General features: G+C 43.0%; 1 protein-coding gene across 19 annotated transcripts in view; it reads right to left on the reverse strand.

Moving 5' to 3' along the window:
• Positions 1-1,447: 1,447 nt before the first annotated feature.
• Positions 1,448-21,820, reverse strand: part of LOC102934171 (LIM domain containing preferred translocation partner in lipoma) — a 517,248-nt gene continuing 496,875 nt past the window's right edge. For all 19 annotated transcript variants that reach the window (XM_043522983.1, XM_043522984.1, XM_043522976.1 and 16 more), the window contains 2 exons: positions 18,811-18,931; positions 1,448-17,443 (listed from right to left, as the gene is read on the reverse strand). In XM_043522983.1, coding sequence (XP_043378918.1) covers positions 17,315-17,443; positions 18,811-18,931 — 250 coding nt within the window. In that variant the 3' untranslated portion in view covers positions 1,448-17,314. The remainder of the gene's footprint in view (positions 17,444-18,810; positions 18,932-21,820) is intronic.

The raw sequence follows: 21,820 nt of genomic DNA on the forward strand, positions 1-21,820 counted from the left end.
TTCACAGTGCCGTTCCCTCACCACACCCCGCCTGCTCTACGCTCACATCTGAGCATCTCTTAACCTTGGCTTGGATTTCAAAGGAGCCGAAGGAGTTCAAAGGGGGCTGGATGCCCAAATCCTGCTGTATTTTAACTCGAGTTGGGTGACTCGTTCCCCTGGATTCCTCTGGAAATCCCAGCCTTCTCGGTAAACTGCATGCTCGACCTCACCCCCAGTCCCTCTTACATAACTGCGCTATCCTCCTTCCCACCATCCTGCAGCCCCCCCACCCCCGGCATGCTCGCTGCCTGCTTACTGGTAGACTCACTGGCATTCTGCAGGCCACCCGCTCCTCTGCCAACAGGAGAGTCCTCTGGCTGCTGGGGGAGCTGCCGCGGAGCATGAACTGATGTCCAACCCGCCAGGATTTCTGCATGGGTGATGTCCAACCCACTAGGATTCTCAACACACCTCCCATGCACACATAGGGACGGCATTATTGGTATGAGCACACACAGCTCTCAGAGCTCCCTCTTTAACAGGGAAAGAGGGATCATTAATTTGGGGGGAGGGCAGACTGATATGTCCTCCCTCACTTTCCTGCAATCAGCTCTTGCGCAGGGTCGGTATGTCCCTCCCACGGTAGGTCCAGCAGGCAGCGTTGCTAACTCACGATTCTATTGTGTCTTGCAATAGCTGGGGTTTGATTTTAAGCCCCAACTTTTGGATTCATGTGATTATAGGAGAATCTTCGTAATTTTTTTTTTTTTTACAGTAGCTTTCATGACGAGAGAGAAAACCCTGGATGTCAATTAAGACAATAAAAGTTGTTTGTTTTTTTACATCTCGGGATTTTGAACGCCAAGCTCTCATGAGTTTTGGGGGCCTGCCTCCTGATTTTGGAGCATCTGGGCGTGGCAATATTGAACAGGGAACAGCCCAAGTGACATACGTCAGTGATAATCCTGAAGGCATCCCATGAAGAGGTTTACATTCCACACTTGTGTCTTCCCCCCACAGAATGGGATGAGCCCTACCCTTGCGTTCCCCTCCGCAGCAGGCTGCTTGGCTCCATTGCATCAGATCACAGTTCAGTCTGGAAAATACTTGTAGGGAGGGCATTATGTTCTTAGCCTCACCTCCCTATAAACCGCACACTGCCTGCACCTGCCGATTACCTCCGGGCTCAGGAATGGAGTGCTCTCCAAACCAAAGGCTCAGGTTTACGATGTCCATGTAATGGCCGACACAAGCGTTGAGTGGTCTCTCTCCCAACATCCTTCAAGCATCCTTGCTCTAGCAGACACTGGTTTTGAGCACTTTTTCCCAACAGTTCGGGAAGGCTAACGGTGAAAGGATGTGGCTCAGAGAGAAAGAGAAACGAGACACAATTGCAGGGGGAGGCTGAGAGAAAGCAAACACCATTCGACTTGGAAAAAAAATTTCACACGCTAGCAAACAAAAATGAAATTTATAAGGAGTTTATTGGATTGGTAAAATGTAATACAAAGCATTTGTGATTCTTCTTCTGCAAAGAAAAAAGGCATCTGGCAATTTTGCATATTTTTTTCTCCTTACAAAACATTAGAAAAGCATAACTGATAAAATAAGGATAACAACCGAAAGAGCACAGCAAAGAGGAAAATAAATCTCAATATAATTGGATAAAGCATAATACAAATATAGAAAACACGTGCTTACACCAGCTTTCATTTTCTTACTGTAAAAAATCATTTTAGGTGTTGAATGAAAAATATATGCCGGTTGCTCTGAAAATTGCGGTTCAGAAGAGGTAACTAGCTGAGAACAACAAAAAAAAAAATCTCTCTCTATATTTATAAATATAGAAACTGTGTATATGCTGGACCTGGTCTCAGAATACATTTGAATAAAACGATTTTTAATCCATGCACACACGTTACCAGATAGTAAACTTCATATATCACCTTACAGGCTAGTCTTGCTAGTTGCTGAGTGCGTGTCCTGAGCGCTCTCAAAGTCCTGTGAAAACAGTCAGTGAGACAGACATGAGGCGTGATCAGTTTCAAGGGAAGCTGAGGGCACACAGCACCTCCCAGGAGGTGCTCTTAGCAGTCTGCAGGATTGGCTCTTTACAGATTTGAAGAGTTCCAATCCTGATTCCACTGAAGTCAATGGCAAAACTCCCACTGATCTCAATGGTACCAAGATTAGGCCCCTAGTTGATTAGATGCTAAGTAGTGGTCGTGCTCAGCAAATGGTAAATCACTGGTACCCAGCGGCACTGAGGAATAAGGCACCAATCCTGAAAGCTCACCTTGCATTACTTCATTAGGATTTGAAGGCATGGCATTTCTAGCAAGGAGGCGCCTCTTTGGATCAGGCACTATCTCCTCTCCTGCCTCTCTGCTGCCTGGTGTTAGTAAGCTAGCGATCCACATTTCAAGCCAAGGAGCTGTCCTCGCTGCTAACAACCTCCACCTGCCCCACACAGAACGTCCGGAGGATGTGAAACCACCACCACAAGTCACAGTCTTCTCCCAACGGTAATAGACCTCGCACCTTGCATAGAAATTCACTGTAAACGACCTCACGCCAAAGAGCTAACTTCACCGAAGGGCCCCGATGCAGAATGCTGCCGTTAGTGGGGCTGGGCCGAGGCACGGCAGCTCTGTAAGGTGAATACATTCTTGGGTGCGCACTCCTCCTTGCAATGTGCAACAGCCATTGAGGTCTGCAAGCTCTGGGAAAATGTCCTGGGACTTAAGAAATGGCATCTGGCCAAGAAGAGGCCTTTCTTTGGAATGACACCCACTGTGATTGGGACCCCCCTGGGGCACCTGCCTACGATTAAAGCCAGCCAGCCTCCGCTGTTTATTCTGAGCAGAGATAGACCTGAACCAATATTCCAGCTATAGCCTCGACCCAACCCACTTCCTGAAACCCTTGCAAAATTTGGATCTGGACCCAACATGTGAAGCTGGTTCCTCTCTGCTACAATGGGCTGAAACAGAACCCCAGCTATGAACACCCTGGGACTGACGAAAGTTGGATTTTGATCCAAAATGTGTCTCCTGGGCTTATCTCTGGTATGAGTGGCTAGAAGCACATAGAGGAGGCCAGCTCCAGGCGCTGTGAATGTGTGCAGGGTGTTAGTGACATTGGAACTGTAGGCATGGTATGTCTGGGTAGCTAGTACAACATGTGTCCCATCGGCAGCCGAGCCACCGGTGGTCTCACGATGTGGGGCACAGGGGCGTTTGTTGTTAGGATGTAGGAGAAGTGCTTTGGAGATGGATAAACTAGTGCAGAGAGGATTCAAGTCCACCTCTGACCCGGACTTGTTTGGATAAACAAGTAGCCTGCTTCTGAAATTCCTCCTCTGGCAAGTTGCCCCATTAAAGTCAGTGGGATTACCCACAACGCAAGGGCTAGGGCAATTTGGGGAGCTGTGAGGCACTGAAGAGTTCAGCAATGTTACCCACAGAGCTGTGTCCTGACTTATACACCCTGCCCATCTAAACACAGCAGGACTGATTCTGATCTCACTTACACAGGAAGTCTGGAGGGTTACACCAGGGTAGGACCAGGTCAGGTGAGGTCACAGTGAGGCCTCACTTCCGTACATGCCTTTACCTTCACACCTCGATTTCCAGAGGGACAGCAAAAGAGATGGGGGTGCTAGAGCATTAGGTGTTAGAACACATCAAACCTCCATTTTGCTGTCTCTTTGGGCAAACATTACTCATCAGAACGGCTAGACTGGGTCAGACCACCGGTCCAGCTAGCCCCGTATCCTGTCTTCTGACAGCGGCCAGTGCCAGGTGCCCCAGAGGGAATGAACAGAACAGTGATCCGTCCCCTGTCGCCCATTCCCAGTTTCTGGCTAGGGGCACCATCCCAGCCTATCCCGGATAATACCCATTGACGGACCTATACTCCATGAACTTATCTAGTTCCTTTTTGAACCCTGTTATCGTCTTGGTCTGCACTCCCTCCCCAGTACACAGCGGGGGGAACCACTCCATCAAACGGCACTTCGCGATATTTTCAGGACTGAGTGTGAGAACACACTGAGCACCTGGTGTGGCTTAGCTGGCACTGGGCATCTTGAATTCTCCCACCACAGCACCGAGCCTCCTCTGGCATCTGTGGATTTTACCCTCCAGTGTTATGCAAGGAATAAGAACACATGAAACACAGGCAGCTTACAATCAAATAAATAAATCCCCAAACATATCCCCCCAAAGTGCTTAATATTTTTAGATCTTACTGACCATGCAAACTTTCCAGCAGGTTTCCCTACACATTGCTGGCTCTCTAACCCCCATAACTTTGGCGTGTAGGCAAAGTAGAACCCCTTAAATTAACCACTACCAGAGAGTCAACAATGCTGGAGCTTTGAAACGTATTACTGTCCAGAAGGGAGATCTACAAGGTGACATACAAGGGACGAGCCGCTGCTCTGGTTCACTTTAATGAAGAGCTGATCTTTGACACTCCCCTCTTGCTTCCATTTGGTATCATTTTGATCGTTCTTATCGTTGCTCTGCACGTTGATTAGTTCCCTGTTTTGCCCATGGATAAGGTCGAACGAGTTGTGGCTCTTAGAATAGGCACTTTGTACAGAGAGTAAAATATACGGGGAATGTTCCTAAAACCCACCATATATAGTAGTAAGCAACATGTTGCTTGTGCTCTTTAGATGCTTAGCTACTATGGCAATAGGCAAATTAGAAATATCATTGATTGGACAGACATAGCGCTGTGATCTGTCTGTTTCACAGGACGCGTCTCTCTATGCTAAACCAGAAGGAGTTTCCTGCCAATCCAGATCTGTCGAGAAGGCACAATCCAGATCTGCCAATCCAGATCTGGCAAAAACCCCCCACACTGCCACCATTTTACATGGGGACAAACTCAGTATATTAAACAATGAACCAAACCCTCCAACTGCGTGTTTCAGAGTAAACCGATCACAGTTTATACCATCTTGCCATCCTCAGGAATATTAGCACCAGCAAGGCGGTCTGCTCTCGAATCCTAATCATTGCACGTATTCCCATAGCTAGCAGTAGGGAGAAAACCCTGTTTCTAGCAAAAACCATTGTGCTACTAAGATCTTACATAAAAATAGAAATAAAATAAAAAAAATTGACCAGAAAAAGCGCTAGAAAATATACTGTAGGGAATGGATTGTGCACTGAGTGTGAGATGGACTAATTTAGCTAATCGTCTTCTCCATCTTCTACCTCTATGCTGCACATATGTAAAAAGAACAGGACAAACTCCAGCTGAAGTGAAACAATATTCGAATAGGAGTTATTTGACTTTGTCTCTAGTTTATGGAATGTTTCAGTTGATATTTTGCTCATTCTTGGTTTGATCAAGAACCACTAAAACAACAATAATAATAATAATAATAATGAAAAATTCAAAAAGCTACAGACAACATCCTTCCTTCTTTCTCTTTGAAATGTGACCTGTTTCCCAAACAAAAATGCACCACCCACCTACAATTCGTATTTGGAAAATTCCCTATCTGTGACTAGGAAACTAGACTGATCTGATGGTACCTTCTATACCTTGAAATCTATGACACTGTAACTTATTGCTTCTCATGGCAGGGACTGTCTATTACTCTGTGTTTATACGATGCCCAGCACACTGGGGCCCCATTCTCAGCTGGCCCCTATGCATGATCTAAATACAATTCACAATAATGAAGGAATTTAAAAGTACATGGGGGCCTGCTTTTCAGAATTGCTGTACACATGAAGCTCCTCTGGGTTGAAATTAGGGGGATCTGCAGCAGCACCTGTGAAAATCAGGCCAATTATAACATTTAGTTTCTGCCACATGTATTTTTTTGTTTTGTTTTGCACTTCACTCTTCTTGGCCAGTTTCACATGTGGACAGCACATCGTTGAGTTGGGGCGTCCAACACTTCAGGGGAAAGTTTAAGTCTTGGCATTTTTTAATCATGGAACCGTTCCTATGCACTTTGTTTACTCCTCTGACCTTTTAAAACATAGAATCAAACTGGGGCGGAGGGGTCCTAAAACAAGCTGATCCTTACTTTGGGGAAATTACCAGGAAACTGGCATTGCTCAATTTAATTCGTTAGATAATACAAAGTGGATGATTATGTTATTTGGATTACAGTAGCCCCTGCTGTACTAAGCGCTGTACAGACACAGTGAACAGCAGTCTCTGCACTGAAGAATTTACAGTCTAAACAGAGAAGATATGGGAGCATAAACCCAGGCACACAGAGTTGCAGTGATTTTCCGGCAGTCACACAATATATATTGCCCCATCCACTAGAGCAGCGGTTTCAACCTGTGATCCATGGACTCCATGGGGGTCCGCAGACTTTGTCTAAGATTTCCAAAGGGGTCCGCACCTCCATTCAAAATTTTTTTGGGGGGGGTCCGCAAATGACAAAAGATTGAAAGCCACTGCACTGGAATCTAGCCCACAATACTTGTATGATCTCTGACACATCTGCAAACTCGTCCAAAGAAATCGGCAAGTATGAACTCAATCCTCGCTATGCCCTGTTCTCAAAATACTTTTTAAAAAAATCTTGACAATAGTAGCTGGTCAGATTTAATCCGTGTCTCCCCAAAGAGAGAGTGTGGGGAAGACGGCCATTATAACATCCCACTGTGTGAAGCAAAGCAGGCATCCTGCATAATGGCAACACAATGCACTAATAATACAGCCCAAGAATAGCTTCCTAGCCTTCTTGTCCCCTGACAGTTAGAAACATAAAGAGAAAACGAATGTAGGCTGCAGAGATAAATAGTTAAGTCTCCACCCCCACCTCAAATTGCTTTGGCATATTTTAAGAGATAAATGGCTCCATGAGAAATTTAAATAGCTTTCTCTTTTCTTTTTTGGCAGCTGCAGAAATTGGGTCAGGTGTAGAAATTATTAATTTCCAAGCCAGAAAAACCCAAGTGTTTGAAAGTAAGACCCCTCCCCGGCCTCCTTTTAGGTATCGACTTTCTTAGAAGTAGTGTTACAAAAATTCTTTGTGCAAAGTCAGACAAAAAAAAATTAAAGAAAGAATAGTGCTTGCAGGAGAAAAGGGAGGGTTTGCATACCGTTCGTTCTACATGCATTAAAATACCCTGGTTTGGTTGCTTTTTTTTTTTTTTTTGCATAGATTCTTATGCTTGTACACTACTTTTTATCCCTACTGAGCAAACACAGCTAGGCTATGACATAACAGAAAAAACAGGGTTCATTCTTCTTTAGTTCCACCCCCATTCCCAAACTCTAGTCCAGTTCCTGAAGAGCTGGGTGTTTTTTGCCAAAATGATCAGCAGCGAATTTTGCAACTATGTTAGCATCCACTTGGTCATCATTAGGTTTCTGGGTTAACATCCTATTGAGACGAATGGGGGCATGGGAGTTCAAAACTCTCAGAGATACCGATCCTGATCTCACACCACTTTTACACTGCTACAACTCTGTCAAAGTTACTCCTGATTTTCCCGAACGGAATCAGGACTTCGATTTCAACTTGCCCGCATGACTCAGGAAGACAGCCTCCTCTTGAGACCATATTTGGAAGGATCTCTTTGCAACCATATGGGCTAGACATTTAATTGAAAAACAAAATGAAGGTTCGGATTCGACAGATGCTGCTGCCATCAGAGAAATGATGGTATATAAACTCTCTCACTGGAAAGTACACTAGCTGAGACCTGAAAAGATTCAAATTTCCATTCCTACAAACATTCCAAGAGTTTGAAACATATAGCGGGCATACTGTCGACAGCCCCTATGCATGGTAGGTAAAGCTTTCCTCTGTTACGTGTGCGCGCCGTTCCAAGCTTCAAATCCTGCAGACATAGGAGGAAGATAACTCCTTTATCTATAGTCACTGCATCTCCATGGGTAACACAACGCTTGCTGTTCCCTCTTTCTGATCAATCCAAGTTTAAACAGAGGCAAACATATGAATCTGAATAGAGTTGCAATGCCTAGAAAGTCATAACATCTGCTGATAAGATCAGAACTCAGACTGCAATTACAGGCCCTGCTACTTATTAAATAGAGAGCTCTTGGCGGAAATGTCCTGGTGTGATTAATGCAAGTGAAATAGAATATTTCTGCAATCACTTTCCTAGATTCTGTAGTGGGGCCTGATCCTGTCACTCTTACACAAATATCACCACCAAAGTCAGTGGAACTACTCATGTGAGTAAAGGCTGCAGGATCAGGTCCTGGAAGATTAAATTGCTGATAAAGAAAAATTATTTCAAAAGAATAAAAATAAATAGAGTGAATTTTTTGAACCATTATGCTCTGGGTCAGACTCTCATCTCAGGCTAGAAAAATCTACATTGGCACTAGGCGTGGGAAAATCATCAAACCCTCTTCTTATTTCTATGATTCTATTGCTACTACTCGATTAACTATCAACTTCATCTAACACAAGCTTGGATATCAATAAAGCACAATCTGGGTGAAGTCTCATGTTTTCATAAGCCACAGCCCTTATGGAGAGGTCCTGAAGAATTTAATTAAAAAAATTACAATGTTTCTATTGGTTTTTTTGGAAGCCACCTAGGGAAATGATTAAAGGATTCTATCCCTGCTATCAATTTCTATAGAATAGTTCAAACAAATCAGTTGAGTTTCATAGAGAATAACGTCCTCTGGGTCAGATCCCCCACTGGTGTAAACTACCATATTTACATGTGATTGCATATTGCATATATGCAAACTACCATATTTACACCAGTGAGGGAATCTGCCCCATAAGCTTTTAGAGTAATTCCTTCAGCACGATAGCAAATTTATGCAGAACCCTGTTAGTTCCAATCTACTCAAACAAGGGCCAACATGAGAACCCTGATGCTGCATGTAGCATGTGTCCAAAGACCTGCTGTGCTCCTGGGATATGCCCGGTGTGCACTCCAGGGGAAGGCAGACTGGAATAACTAACAGCACAGTGGAATGGCTAAGTGTTTGCAGGCTCTACCTGACCCTCACCTAAAGCGGCCGGCAGTTTTCCTATAGAGATGGGAAACAGGGCTTCCTTGGAAACATTTCTGCTGACAGCTTTCATCTTGCCCCTTGCAATCCAGCAGAAGAGGGACGTTTGAGTGAAGCAAAATCTCCTCTGGCGTATTTAAGGGTGAACTCAAGGGAGCTTTGTCCCAACATCCTGGAACAGAATGTGCTTGCCCTGTCCCTGCTGACGGCAGCATTAACACATAAAAGCCACAGGCTTGAGTTTCCTCTCATGCCAGTTTCACAGCAGTGCCTCCACACTGGAGTTACTCCTGATTCATTGGATACCCTGATGAGCAGGGCAGGCTCTTTGGACACGGACTATGATGCAAGCGAGGTCCGATTCAGGCCCTACATGCCACATTGTCAAGATGGGGACAATAAAGGGGTTGGAATTCAGTGGGAATTTGGTGCTCCTAACTTCCCTAGGATCTTGTGAAAATCCCACCTGCTGGACTCAATCGCAGAGGAAATCAGGAGCCACTCCATCACAGGCACTATGGTTAGAACTGGCATGGGATAAGAGCCAGGGCCCTTTATTTCCAAATGGTTCTGTTAAATGGGAACGAAAAAAGCTTTAGAACAAGCCCAGCCGAGCCACAAGCCCCCAATGCTTGCTTAAAAAAGAAACAATATAGTCCATGAGTACCGAGAGTCATTTTATGCAGATTTTTTTACTTTTGAATATTTAAAACATGGTGAATATTAACTTCAGAGGTTCTTAATATGTTCCAAAGCCCCACGGGCCTTTGAAATGCTCACATCAATATGCAACATCTAATCTCGTCGAGAAAAACCAAGCTCTTCAACATAGCCACACAGAGGTTACAGAAAGAATCCTCGGGAAAATAACTGCCAGCCTTTTGTGCAATATACAGGCTAAATATACAGCCTAGTTGGGGAAGTTTCACGTTTTGCAAGGGAGAGGAAAGCTAGTGTAAGTGCATTGCTGCGGGAAAACAGCATATCTTGTGGCTCTGCACACTATACCAGTTACACGCACTCTCAGGATGCCCTCTCGCAGCCAAGCAGACGGTGCACCACCTAGAGACGTGTTTGTGTCCAGAGCACGGTGGTTAAACGGCTCTGCTTCTTTATAAAGTTTAGTGTTTCCTATTGCTTGCATCTGACCTTCAGGAGAAAGAAGAGCTCAGTTAGACTGTGTAAATACGGCCCAAGTGGGAGCGGGGGAAGGCAGCCAAAACTGCTGCATCAGCTTTGCAGTGCTGCAGCCTTTTAGGAGCAATGAGATGGACTGGATAATAGGTCAAATGTACTGTCGGCTGCAGGCAGGATCCTAACACACAATGACACCCAGATTCGCAGGGAAAATACTGCAGCCTGGAACCACCAAATTACTGCACATCAAGTGCCATTTTTGTTCCTCCTGAGGAAGCCCTAAGTCTGTAATTTGAATTTTAAAAACCCAAACCAACAGGATTTCAGCTGACAAAAGATTCTTGCTGCTAAATGGAACTAGGTTACACTGAGTATTTCCCTTTATAATCTGCCTTAACGCTTGTGTCAAGCTACAACTACAGCAAAGATATGGGAAGACGATAATTTCATTTTTGCAGTGAAAGTTAGACTGAATGTGTAGCAAGGAACAGCAACACTTTCCGAACAACCCAAAATTTGGTTGATTAAAAAAAATGTCTGCTAACTTTAGGAAAACAATCTCATTGGTTGGCATGTATTTAAAGAGATGTCATTATGCATAAAATGACAGAGTGGCATCTCCCTAAAAAAACACAAAACAGATGAAAATGCTAAATACAAGACAAATGTGCATTTTGGCTGCCCCTTTCATGCCAAAATAAAATTGGAGGAGAAAAAATAAAAGAAGACAACCCCTCAATAACCTCATTTTCTGGAAAAAGTATTAAAAAAATCTAGCCTTTCAAACAAATCACTGATTGGATTCACCAACATAAGGCCTGGAATTATTGCTCTAAATTACATGGTTAGATCTGACTGAAAATTTAAGGCACAATTTGACAATCATTTTAAAAGCAACAATTATAATCATTTCCTTTTATTCTCATGTGGCAGGCATATGCATGGCACTCCTGCCACTAATGCTATGGATGCAGATAGCTACTTTGATTAAAGAGCTCAAAAAGTTTTACATTTTTTAAGTAACTCTCACAACACCCCTGTGAGGTAGGTAATATATCGTCCCCATTACAGAGATGTATAAACTGGGGCAGAGAGAGAAACAGGCTACGTGACTTGTCTCAGGTGACAAAGGGAGAAAGAGGTAGAGATGCAAACAGAACCCAGGAGTTCTGATTCCCAGGACTGGACTCTAAAGACTGGAAAATGTAAAGAGGATATCACCATTTTGGGTTTGGGCTTTTTTTTTTTTAGATTTAGGAATAATCAGGAAGACACACAAACAACAAAAAGAACATTTCAGATTAGCCCTGTTAGCATAGCTGAAAAAAATCAATGGGGCGCTCGGTTATACATGGTTTAATGCCAAAAAGATTGAGAACGCAGCAGCACTGAAATGAAGACAGGACAAGTATAACGAAAACTGCACTGGTTACCTACTCTTGCCTGTACCTTTAATTAGTCATAGTCTCAGGACAATCTAAAATGTGTGTATTATTTTTATATATGTAGTTCCAAACTGTTCTACTGAGTTTTCAATAGTTAGTGTCTCTAAAAACAAAGCTGAGAACTTCTGTGTTCACCACGAACCCTAGATTACTATGGACTCCCCAATGGAGTTGGATTGATTCACAGATGGCTTAAGGAGAGGTGCAGTATTGCCAGTCACATTTCATTTACAATGCACAAGGGCTCTAGCATCAAGACAGCCAACCAACTGTTTCAACTGCAAACTTGAAATGCCGAAGAGGAACAGCAATCTTTCTGGAAATGTATATGGAAAACAGCCTTTCCCAAGCCCAAAGCAATGGTGCTCGGGTGTGAGGTTCAACCAGAGTTTATCTTGGTGAGCATAATCTACCCACAGCCTTCAGTACTTGAAACAAAGGACAACTGACACTGTCATCTTCTTCCTAACCAGCCTGGGCTTGGTTTGAAGGGAGAAGACAAAAACTGAGTCCAACAGAAGTAACACTGTTATTCCCAGAAAAGTCACATTATTTGGATTTTTAGTAACTAGGAAAATGGTGTCTGCACAGGAAGTAGAGCGAATCAGAAAACAAGAAAGACTTTGTGAAAAATTTCAAAATGTGCTTGTTTCATAACGTCCAGAACGGATCCATTTTCCACAAACATTTTTGTGACATTTTTACAGGATTTTTTTTACCATACAGTTTTTGAAATCGTTACCGAAAACTTTTGCTTATTAAAAATGGTTTTGAGTAAGAAAACTTCATTTTTGGTAAATGAAAAACGGAGAACCATTTCAAAAACTATGAGGATAAAAATGTCAACAACATGTTGATTAAACTATTAATAACAACTGTTGTGAAAGATATTGTGAGAACAGAAAATAGACAATTTTCCCCAAAAAGTATTGAAGAAAAAAGGTCAATTTTTCAACAAAATAGAAATTTAGTGTAAAACATTTTGACCAGCTTTAACCGAAGTAATGCTCTCAGAGTCCTTATATCAATTCACGCTTTACTAACTTCTATGTGGCCTTAGGTAGCCCTCTCCATCTCTTTGCAGTAGATCCTCAAACAAATATCAATATGCAACTAGTGTTTCCCATGTAGAATTTCACCACCCAAATCCACAGCACACATCCTTATGCGTCAACCCTGATTTATAGTGTTGATATCTATATAAAGCGTGATCAGCACTACTTGATGAACTAATATCAAATCAGCCCACAGAATCAAACACAGGAACCAGACATTAATAAAAGGCAAGTAGAAAACCAAAAAAAACCTCTTTGAGCTGTTCAGTTTCTAGACAAAAAAGGGGGAATCACAGAATTTTATGTTCTAAACTGGAGTAAAGCAAAGTGACAAGATTTCCCTCTCTTTCCCTTCCTCCCCCATGGATCTTGATGATGGGATTTTCTGGGTTGGAGGCTTAGGGCACAAAATATGTGTTACTAGACTGGATTTAATTGGTGATTGTGTGCACCGGTCTCCACACACAATATCTATATCGAGAACTCTTTTATGCTTGTAGGGTGTGTAATTCACCCCCGGATAATGAGCTAACCCAAGGCCTATGTCACACTTAATTCCTGCTTCTGCCCAAAGGGTCTGATGTACGTGTGTAGAGCTCACCCTGGCACACGTTTCACTTCCCCCATGTCTCTAGGACTAAGTCATTCCCCAAGTGTTTTGCAGCTGTGATAAAAATCTACCAATTATTTTAAAAAAATCATAATGAAAGGTGCATTATCTAAAGCTGTGATGTTGTCTTCTGCTTTAAAAGGCAACATTCAGGCAACAATTAAAATAAAACAATAAATGTCAATAAAGCAAATTACATTAACAAAATAAGATCATTAACTTTGATGATGTCACTAGGGATTTGGCTGTAACCAAGGCAACCAAATCTGATGTAGTAAATTCAAGCATCTGTTTATGTCCCATTGAGGAATGGATTTAAGCATGTGCTGAATATTAAGTACATGTTTAAATACTTTCCAGAACCAAGGCTTAAACAAGGGCTTGTTCCTGAACCCCAAACTCCCAACGTGGTGACCTGAAACACAGGATCAAGCCCTGATTCCACACAAATGCTAGAAAAGCCAAAGAACTACCAGCAAAAAATTGGCAGATTGAAATAGAAAGGTCTAGGTGATCTTCACATTCCTTGTCAAAGGAAAATTGCTGAATGTCAATGCGTCAGCAAACAACATGAGTATTTATCGTGACTTCAGAAGTGTACCTTAAAAGAACAAGGTCTCTTTGGTAAAAAAAAAGGGTTCTTCTTTGGAATAGATAAATGAGGATATGTAATAAATACATGATAAAGATTGTGGCTAAGCAATATTTTGTTGGTGCTTTAGGGCAATGCCATGATTAAAGATCCATCAGCACTTCCACTTTAAACCCTTAAGTATCGGGGCTGAAAATTTGACAAGCAGATGGGTCATGACAGAGACTGTGTGTGCGTGTGAGTGTGAATGTGTATCTTCCAAAATATGCTTATATCAGTTTAGGCACCACATACGAACATATTTTTTAGAAAATACTCCAGGCACTTATTCACTCACTCCAATGGGCAACTGGCTTTGGTTATTTTAGGGGGAAAAAAAACAAATTAAAACAATAGTATTATTCCGATATTTCAAGCCTGAAAATTAGCTACTGTACATACAATGAGAACAACATTCTCCCTTCTCCTTCCATCCAAGGAGGTCAAAATGCTTGAGAAACATTGATCTAAGAGCCCCCCCACAACCAAATCCATAGAACACCCTAAAAATGGAAGTTCCAATCTAGACCTCTTGTCTAGCTTTTGGTCCTGGAATGGGCTGCTCCAAAACCCCAAACCCAACCAAGCTTCTTCTGAAAAGGAGGATCTGGATTTGAACTTATGCAGCGTTGGCCAAGCTAAAATTACTTAATTTAGTCACTTCACTTCCCTGGGAAGTTAGTAAAAATTACCAAGCTCTGTTGTGAAGCAGGGTAGACAGAGAGGTTAAGTGACTTGCTCAAAATTGCACAGTGAGTCTGTGGCCGGGGCACTGAAAGAACCTAGGAATCCAGACTTCTGGTCTCCCTCCTCTAATCGCTAGACCACATTCCCTTTTCCTAATTACAGTAGCTAATTCTCACCACTTTCTAATATGGCACTCAGTGCGATAGAGAGACTGACTTAAACCTACAAGGACACAGAAGTTCAGAGCTATAGTTGCTACATCAGTGCCATGGTCTGTTGTACACATCACATTCCCAGTGTGCTTTGGAGAGAAGATGCTAAGAAACCCAGTTCTAAGGCACGATGTGTGATAAAGTGACATTAGCCACCTGCACTCTGAACTTCCATGCTTTGGCAGATTCAGTTCAGACAAGTGTTTAACTATCTTCTGTATGTAATGCTAGCAAGCTCAAAATTACCTTAGGTGCCAGGGCTAATGACCAGTAGAACAAATGGAACCTACTAGCAGTCATGTCCTTATTTAAAAAAAATTACCCAGCATTTAACTTTTTGCATGAAATAAATTAGAACATATCTATCTAATCTACTGTGGGAAAATGCTGAAATTATTGAAGGCTGGGGCCAAACTCCAATATGATAGGGAGATGCTGCTAAATAGTCATTGCCCTAATAACAAAGTCCTGCAGGATTTAATGGAGAACGATATACTTTCTATGGGACTGATCAGTCATCCTACTGATTTCTACAAAAATGACCTCATTTTGATGTGGTGCAAATCCAGGTTAATTTCACTGAAGTCAATGGAGTTAGCCCAGTAAAAAGTTGGTGAGAGTGTCGGGGGACAGATCCTAAATTCTCTATTAAATTCTCTATAGGATGGTTTAAAAAACAACTAGAGAAATGTTATTATTCACTGTTACATTCAATAGGACTTTGCCATAAAGGTCAACCGAAATGCTGAGCTGGGAGGGGACATACCATTTTCAGGAGTTACAATAAGAGTCAATTTTCCATCTTCTTTAATTCTTCGCTCGGATCTAACCCATCTCATTTCATTTCATTCATTTTTCTTTTCAGTTTTGGGTGATGTAATTTTATTGAGCTCTTGTTAGAGACTGAAGGGGAAAGTGCCACATTTTACTCTTTATTATTGTGAGAGAGACCAAAATTCACAAAGGTTACTCTTCAAAACTGTAAGTTTGTTATTAATAGGGTCAATAAGCCCTGAAATGCTTCAGTTCTGGCTCTTAATTTGTTAAGTGCAGCTAAAGTTATTTTCTTTGATTACATCTGCAAATAAGATATTAATGTCAATGCAGTGATATGAAAATTGCTCCTTTCCCATGTAATTTGCACCTTAGTTATTATGGGTTTCATGAATAAGAATATTATAGCTGTACAAAATGAGTTGTGGATTTATAATGTATTTTTTAATTAACAAAAAAAAAAAACACAACCGCCTCCCCCCCCCAACAACAAACCCATTTTGCGAGTGCATAGATTTTTTTAACCTTGGTGCAAATTTTTAACTCTCTGAAGAGTGCATCAATACATCCCTTTTTTCCTGGAACTGTGACATCCCCCAATCATTCCTTTGCAATGACATTTCTCCACACAGAAAAAACTGTGTGATGAAACTGTAGGAGAAAAGATGTCTGTTCCCCCCCCTTTTGGGGGGGTAAATTACAGCTATTTACAACTTGAGATGAAAAATGAATCATTCCTGTTCCTGAAATGTCAGGTATTTGGAAAGCCCTAAATGCTGAAATATTAAACAATTCTCATAGCTTGTACTGTAACTCCAGCTCTGGTATGTTACCATCATCCCAGAATGCCTGAGCCTGTCTCAAGGTAGAATTCAATCCAATGGGAGCCTTTCCTTTGATGTCAGTGGAAGCAAGATTCCCTTGCTAAAGTACTTGTTTGGAAACAAGCAGTGCCCACTGGTTGCTACGTAACTGTCCAACTGCATTGGCCCCGGGTAGCCTAAGATCCTTTTGAGCATGCTTGTGGTGGCTAGCATTAGTCATTTTCTTTGAAGCCATTTTGAATTTCTTTTTAACCCTTTCCAGCCCCAACAATAATTAACATAACTTCTCAGTGACTTTATATTTCTAGTGTATCAAAAGGATATATGTATGTATGTACGTGCGTGTGCGTGTGTGTGTGTGCAGGCTCACAACTTTCAGTGATGGCTCATACATAAATGCCTAAGCATCTGAGAGTTGGAAGCATCCTTACTGAATAAATTTATGCAACAGCAAAATATATTATTATAAAGAAGAAAAAGTTATGAAACTGGAAGGGAATGGAGACAAGCAAGGGGATAAGAAAAAGATATGGCCCCTATGATTTAAGACGATACCTATATAAAGGCCCAGTGTCTCATGGCCAATGTTTGTATAGTTTGTCTTGTGATAACAATTACTCTGATTCTGGTCTTACACTTACATGCTGGTTTTACACTGGTGTAAGTCTAGTATTATGGAATCACGTCCGATATTTAGCTTCCCATTGACGTCAATGGGAGTAGGATCAGGCCCTCACACCAGAGTAAGAGGAGAATCGAGCCCAATCATCTCAATTTTAATGTGCTTCTTAGGAGAGGTGACTCAAATAGAGAAAAACTTAGAAACTGTCCACTTGTCCCCAGGCCTTCCAGCTTTACTTTTTCAATAAAAAACTTAGGTCCTAGGCGGGAAAGGAGTCATGCTAAATGGAACGGTTGTGCAATTCCCCCAACAGGCAAATATTGGAGTGTGGTGGTAGACGCTCAAAGGTCAGTGCTGGCCTTAGCAGTGAGTGCCTGGATCCGAGCTGAGTTGCAGGTCTTGCAAAGGATGTGTCCATCCAGAGGGTAACAGCCCTGATTGTCCCCTTCAGACAGGAGGCCACCACAGTCCTAGACAATAAACAGAATAAAGACCAAAAGAAGAAATAAGATGAGAGTGAAATTAGGCAAAGAACCTATTAGTGAAATACACACTCACATCCCCTGGTAACAGAATTCTGCCCAAGTCAGCGTGTGAGTTCTAGGATGTCTTTCAATACTGAACCATTCCCTGATAAGAGACAATGCTGCAGCGGAGATGGGTTCCCAAGCTCTCTAAAATAAAAGGAGATTATTCCCTTCCCGTCTCTGGGAAAGGAAAGGTCTTTAGCATTGTGGAACACGTCAAACTTAAGCTCACGTTTATTAATGCCAAAAGGAAAAAGAAGAAGTGAGCCTTGAAAACAAGTTTGCTGCTCATATATCTCCCTCTTTGGCAGAGAGAGCTCCAGAAAGCCATGGAAGACACCACAGCGGTGACAGCAGAGCGATGTCCTTGCAGCACGCCTTCACCGCTGTGGTCATTATTACGTTAGCACCAAAAGGCCACAACCGAGATTGGGGGGCCTATTGCGCTGGGGGCTTTACAGACCTATAGTAAGAGACCGTCTCAGCCCCAAAGAGCTTGTAATCTAAATACACAAGATAAAGGGTGGAAGAAAGGACAGAATGTCATCATCACAATCGGTCTTTTGTAAATGGAAAGCCAAGGCTCATGGTGATTAAGTGACTGCTCTAAGCTCACGCAGGAAGGTGATGGCAGAGCCACAAACCGAACTCAGACCCCTCGAGTCTCAGTCCGGAACCCGAGCCAGGACTGTGATCAGCACTATTATTGGGACTCACTTCTTGTCCCAACATCTGGCTGGAGTTTATCCCGGGGGAACGGCTGTATTGCAGAATTCTTGGAGGTTCAATATGCTACATGTACCGAGGTGATTTTTCCTCGGTTTCAGATTCTTATCAAAATCATACGTACCAGAACATAGCACAGCAAGGGCCATTCATGAATGAGAATGTTTATGTGCCAATTAAATTTTCCAGCTAATTATTAACTTCTTCTTTTTTTAACCTACTCATATAATCTTGCTTACATTGCAACATGCATTAGAGTTGATTTTAATAAAACAAATAGGAGCAACATTTGTGTCCAGGTAACAAACTACTATCTTCTCAAATATTCAGCTCTAATTATTGAGTTGTAGTCTCTTGCTAACACAATGAAGCCGGTATAAACAGAAGGCCTGATTCTCCTATCGTTTGCACCGTCTGTGTGTAAAATCAGAAGTCACTTCTGCTGAAGTCAACGAAGTAAAGTTTAATGTAGAACCAGTATGATAACAGGAACGTGCTTGTTATTTATGTAACAGAAGGTCATTTCTGTCAATACAGTGAACCCAATCTTTGCTTTCTTCCCTTGCCGTAGTGGGAATACTGACCTCACACCGGTAGCATTGGACATGGAAGTCACGATCTAATGCCACAATGCGTATGGTCTCCTCTTGCCCCGGGGCAGGCATAATGGGCTCCTTACACACGGAACAGCGCGGTGCAAATTTCCTTGAAAAGCAAAGATGGTTCCAGTCAAATGCCAAGTGCACAGCCATGTTCTTTGTATGCTACATTAGAAACTTAGAACCCTACAGTGAACGGTGGCAAAACACACATATCTGCAAGCAGAGTTGCCTCCTTGAAGAGGACACATTAAGGGATGCTTATGAGTTCCTACAGAACAATGGCGGAGGCCTGAGAATCATATTCTGCTTGTCTTAATCACTTATTAAACAATCTCTCGATGATGTTGCTCATCATTGCGGTATCCAAGTGCAAGCCCCAGAGTGAGCTAGTTTCATATGCCTAATAGAACGCCATTTAAATCAGTGGAATTCCTCTTATGAATGAAGTTAGCAGGATTTGCCCCACCTGTCTCTACTGAAAAATATCAATACACTAGAAACTAGAGATGGACCAAGTAGGATGCAGCCTTAGATCCTGCCACTGCAGGATTGTTCTCTGCAGTATAATTTCCTTCGGTTTTATCCAGTCTTGTTTTAAAATCCCCAAGCATCTGGCTCCCACTACACCCACAGGATGTTAGTTTTAGCTGGGCTCAATCTGTGCACTGCAAAGAGAACTGCTAGAGTATATCTGACTGGTTATATTGCTCAACTACTTGATTTGCATCCACAATCTGGCAGTCACAGGTAAAAACACTTAGCCTTGCTCCCACAGTTATTCATTGTGTGTGTGCAAAAATACAGGTGCAAATGCTGTGAATGCAAATTCTCCCCACATTATAGAAAGCCGCCCTTCTGAAAACCTATCCCTCAGAACATAAACTGGCTAATAACTAAGAAGCTTAGAATTAGGGTCAATGGGCAAACCTTATGGCAAGTGCAAGAATATGAAGCGATCAAAGATTCTTCTCTTGTAAAATATCTAGGAAACAGTGACTCTGCCACCCAGCCTTTTAGACAAACCACCCTAGAATTAACTCAATTAAAAAACATCTTAGCTGTAGTAGGAGTAAAAAAAAGCATTCATTTCGCTGGCAGCAGATGCAAGGCGTTTTGTTAGATTGCAGCTTCGCAGACATGAATTAAACAGCACCTTTGCTGATTGCTCCGAAAGTGAATTTAAATGGATCATGATATGACCGTAGCTGTAATGACAGTTAATAATGTGGGGATTCCGGCACTTTCTTGTGCAATTCAGCTACAATGTGCTGCTTAAAAATGCTTGAATGTTTCTCTATCTAGGTCACCAGAGGCAAAACAGCATGGGCCATTTTTTCCCTCGAGAGACTTAGAAATGACTCCCATTGAGAAGCTGTATGTGTTTCCTAGGGCAGCATCTAGCCAATCACGTCTTGCAGGTGGATTTCACATTCTCTATTTGCTCCTCACCTTTCAGGATAAGAACCCCAATAGCAGTTCCAAACGGCCAATAGATCTGGTTGGAATTCTTTTTTAAATCTTTTTCACTAAAAAAACTTATTTTTTTCCCCCTAAAAAAAAACTTTCACTAATTTTCTTTTTGACCACAAAGTGAAAAACAAACACAATTTTTGTTTTTCTCTCCTTCCAGGCGGCGCTTACCTCAAACAGCTCCCAGAAACAGCAGCATGTGCCGCCTCCGGCTCCTATGTGGAGGCGCGGCCAGGCGGCTCTGCATGCTGCCCTGTTTGCAGGCACCGCCCCTGCAGCTCCCATTGGCTGCGGTTCCCAGCCAATGGGAGCTGCAGGGGCAACACTTGGGGTGGGGGCAGCATGCGAAGCCCCCTGGCTGCCCCTACGCGTAGGAGCCAGAGGGGGGTCATGCCGCTGCTTCCAGGAGACGTGTGGAGTGGGGCAAGACCCTGACCCCGCTCCCTGGTTGGAGCGGGGCAAGCCCTAGACCCTGCTTCCCGGCGGGAGCTCGAGGGCTGGATTAAAATGTTGGAGGGCTGGATGTGGCCCTTGGGCCGTAGTTTGCCCACCCCTGCTGTAGGGTGATACAGGGAGGTAAAATTAAACAAAGAGAAACTGAGAACAATGGATACATTTTCTTAATAATTAGACACAGTAGGCTGTGGAGCAGTGACCCAAGAGAAGCGATGGAAGTTTCATTACTTGCGTCAACTAAAACTGGGTGAAAGAACTGCTGAATATACTTCTGGATACAGACTTTGTACTGGTTGTAGATGGACTCAGTAGCCCAACTAGGTCTTCTGCAATCCCTTGGATCTTCTCCCAGACTTGTACCCAACCAGCTCAGGTCGTTTCCCTATGCCGTCTATTCTCAGAGAGTGAAATTCACCCATGGGTTGAGGAGCAGTATGAGGCTGAGGCACCATTTAACCCTCCAAGCCGGAAGGTACTTAGTTCTTCCTAAAGGATGCCAATCCCTCTCCAGGAGGAGGAACATCCCGCATATATCGACCCGTGGCGCGTAAGTGCCACCGCCTTGGCTTTCTGCTGGCCCTCTGCGCAAGGGTGAATTTCACCCTCTGGGCCCTGCCTCTGGATTCTTGCTGAGACGCACACAGAGGGAGAGGGAACACACAGCGGCCTCTGCAGCTGCCAATTACACAGCTGTGTCTGAGCTTCAGGGAGCCTTTCCTGTCAGATTTCAGAGTAGCAGCCGTGTCAGTCTGTATCTGCAAAAAGAACAGGAGTACTTGTGGCACCTTAGAGACTAACCAATTTATTAGAGCATAAACTTTTGTGAGCTACAGCTCACCTCATCGGATGCATAGAATGGAACAGAGAGTAAGAGATATATACACACACGGTGGCAAATTGCCGGCACTACTATGATGGGTCTCGCGCTTTCTCTTCTTGCGGGGGCCGGTTCAGGGCACCATTTCTTGCCCCTAAACTGGGGTATTAACTGCCCCACTAGTGTCCTAGAGGAGGGGAGTGGAGGGGGAGGGACCCGGGCCCACCATCTACTCCGGGTCCCAGCCCA

The sequence above is a fragment of the Chelonia mydas genome, chromosome 9, assembly GCF_015237465.2.
Source record: "Chelonia mydas isolate rCheMyd1 chromosome 9, rCheMyd1.pri.v2, whole genome shotgun sequence".
NCBI classification, from domain to species: Eukaryota; Metazoa; Chordata; order Testudines; family Cheloniidae; genus Chelonia; species Chelonia mydas.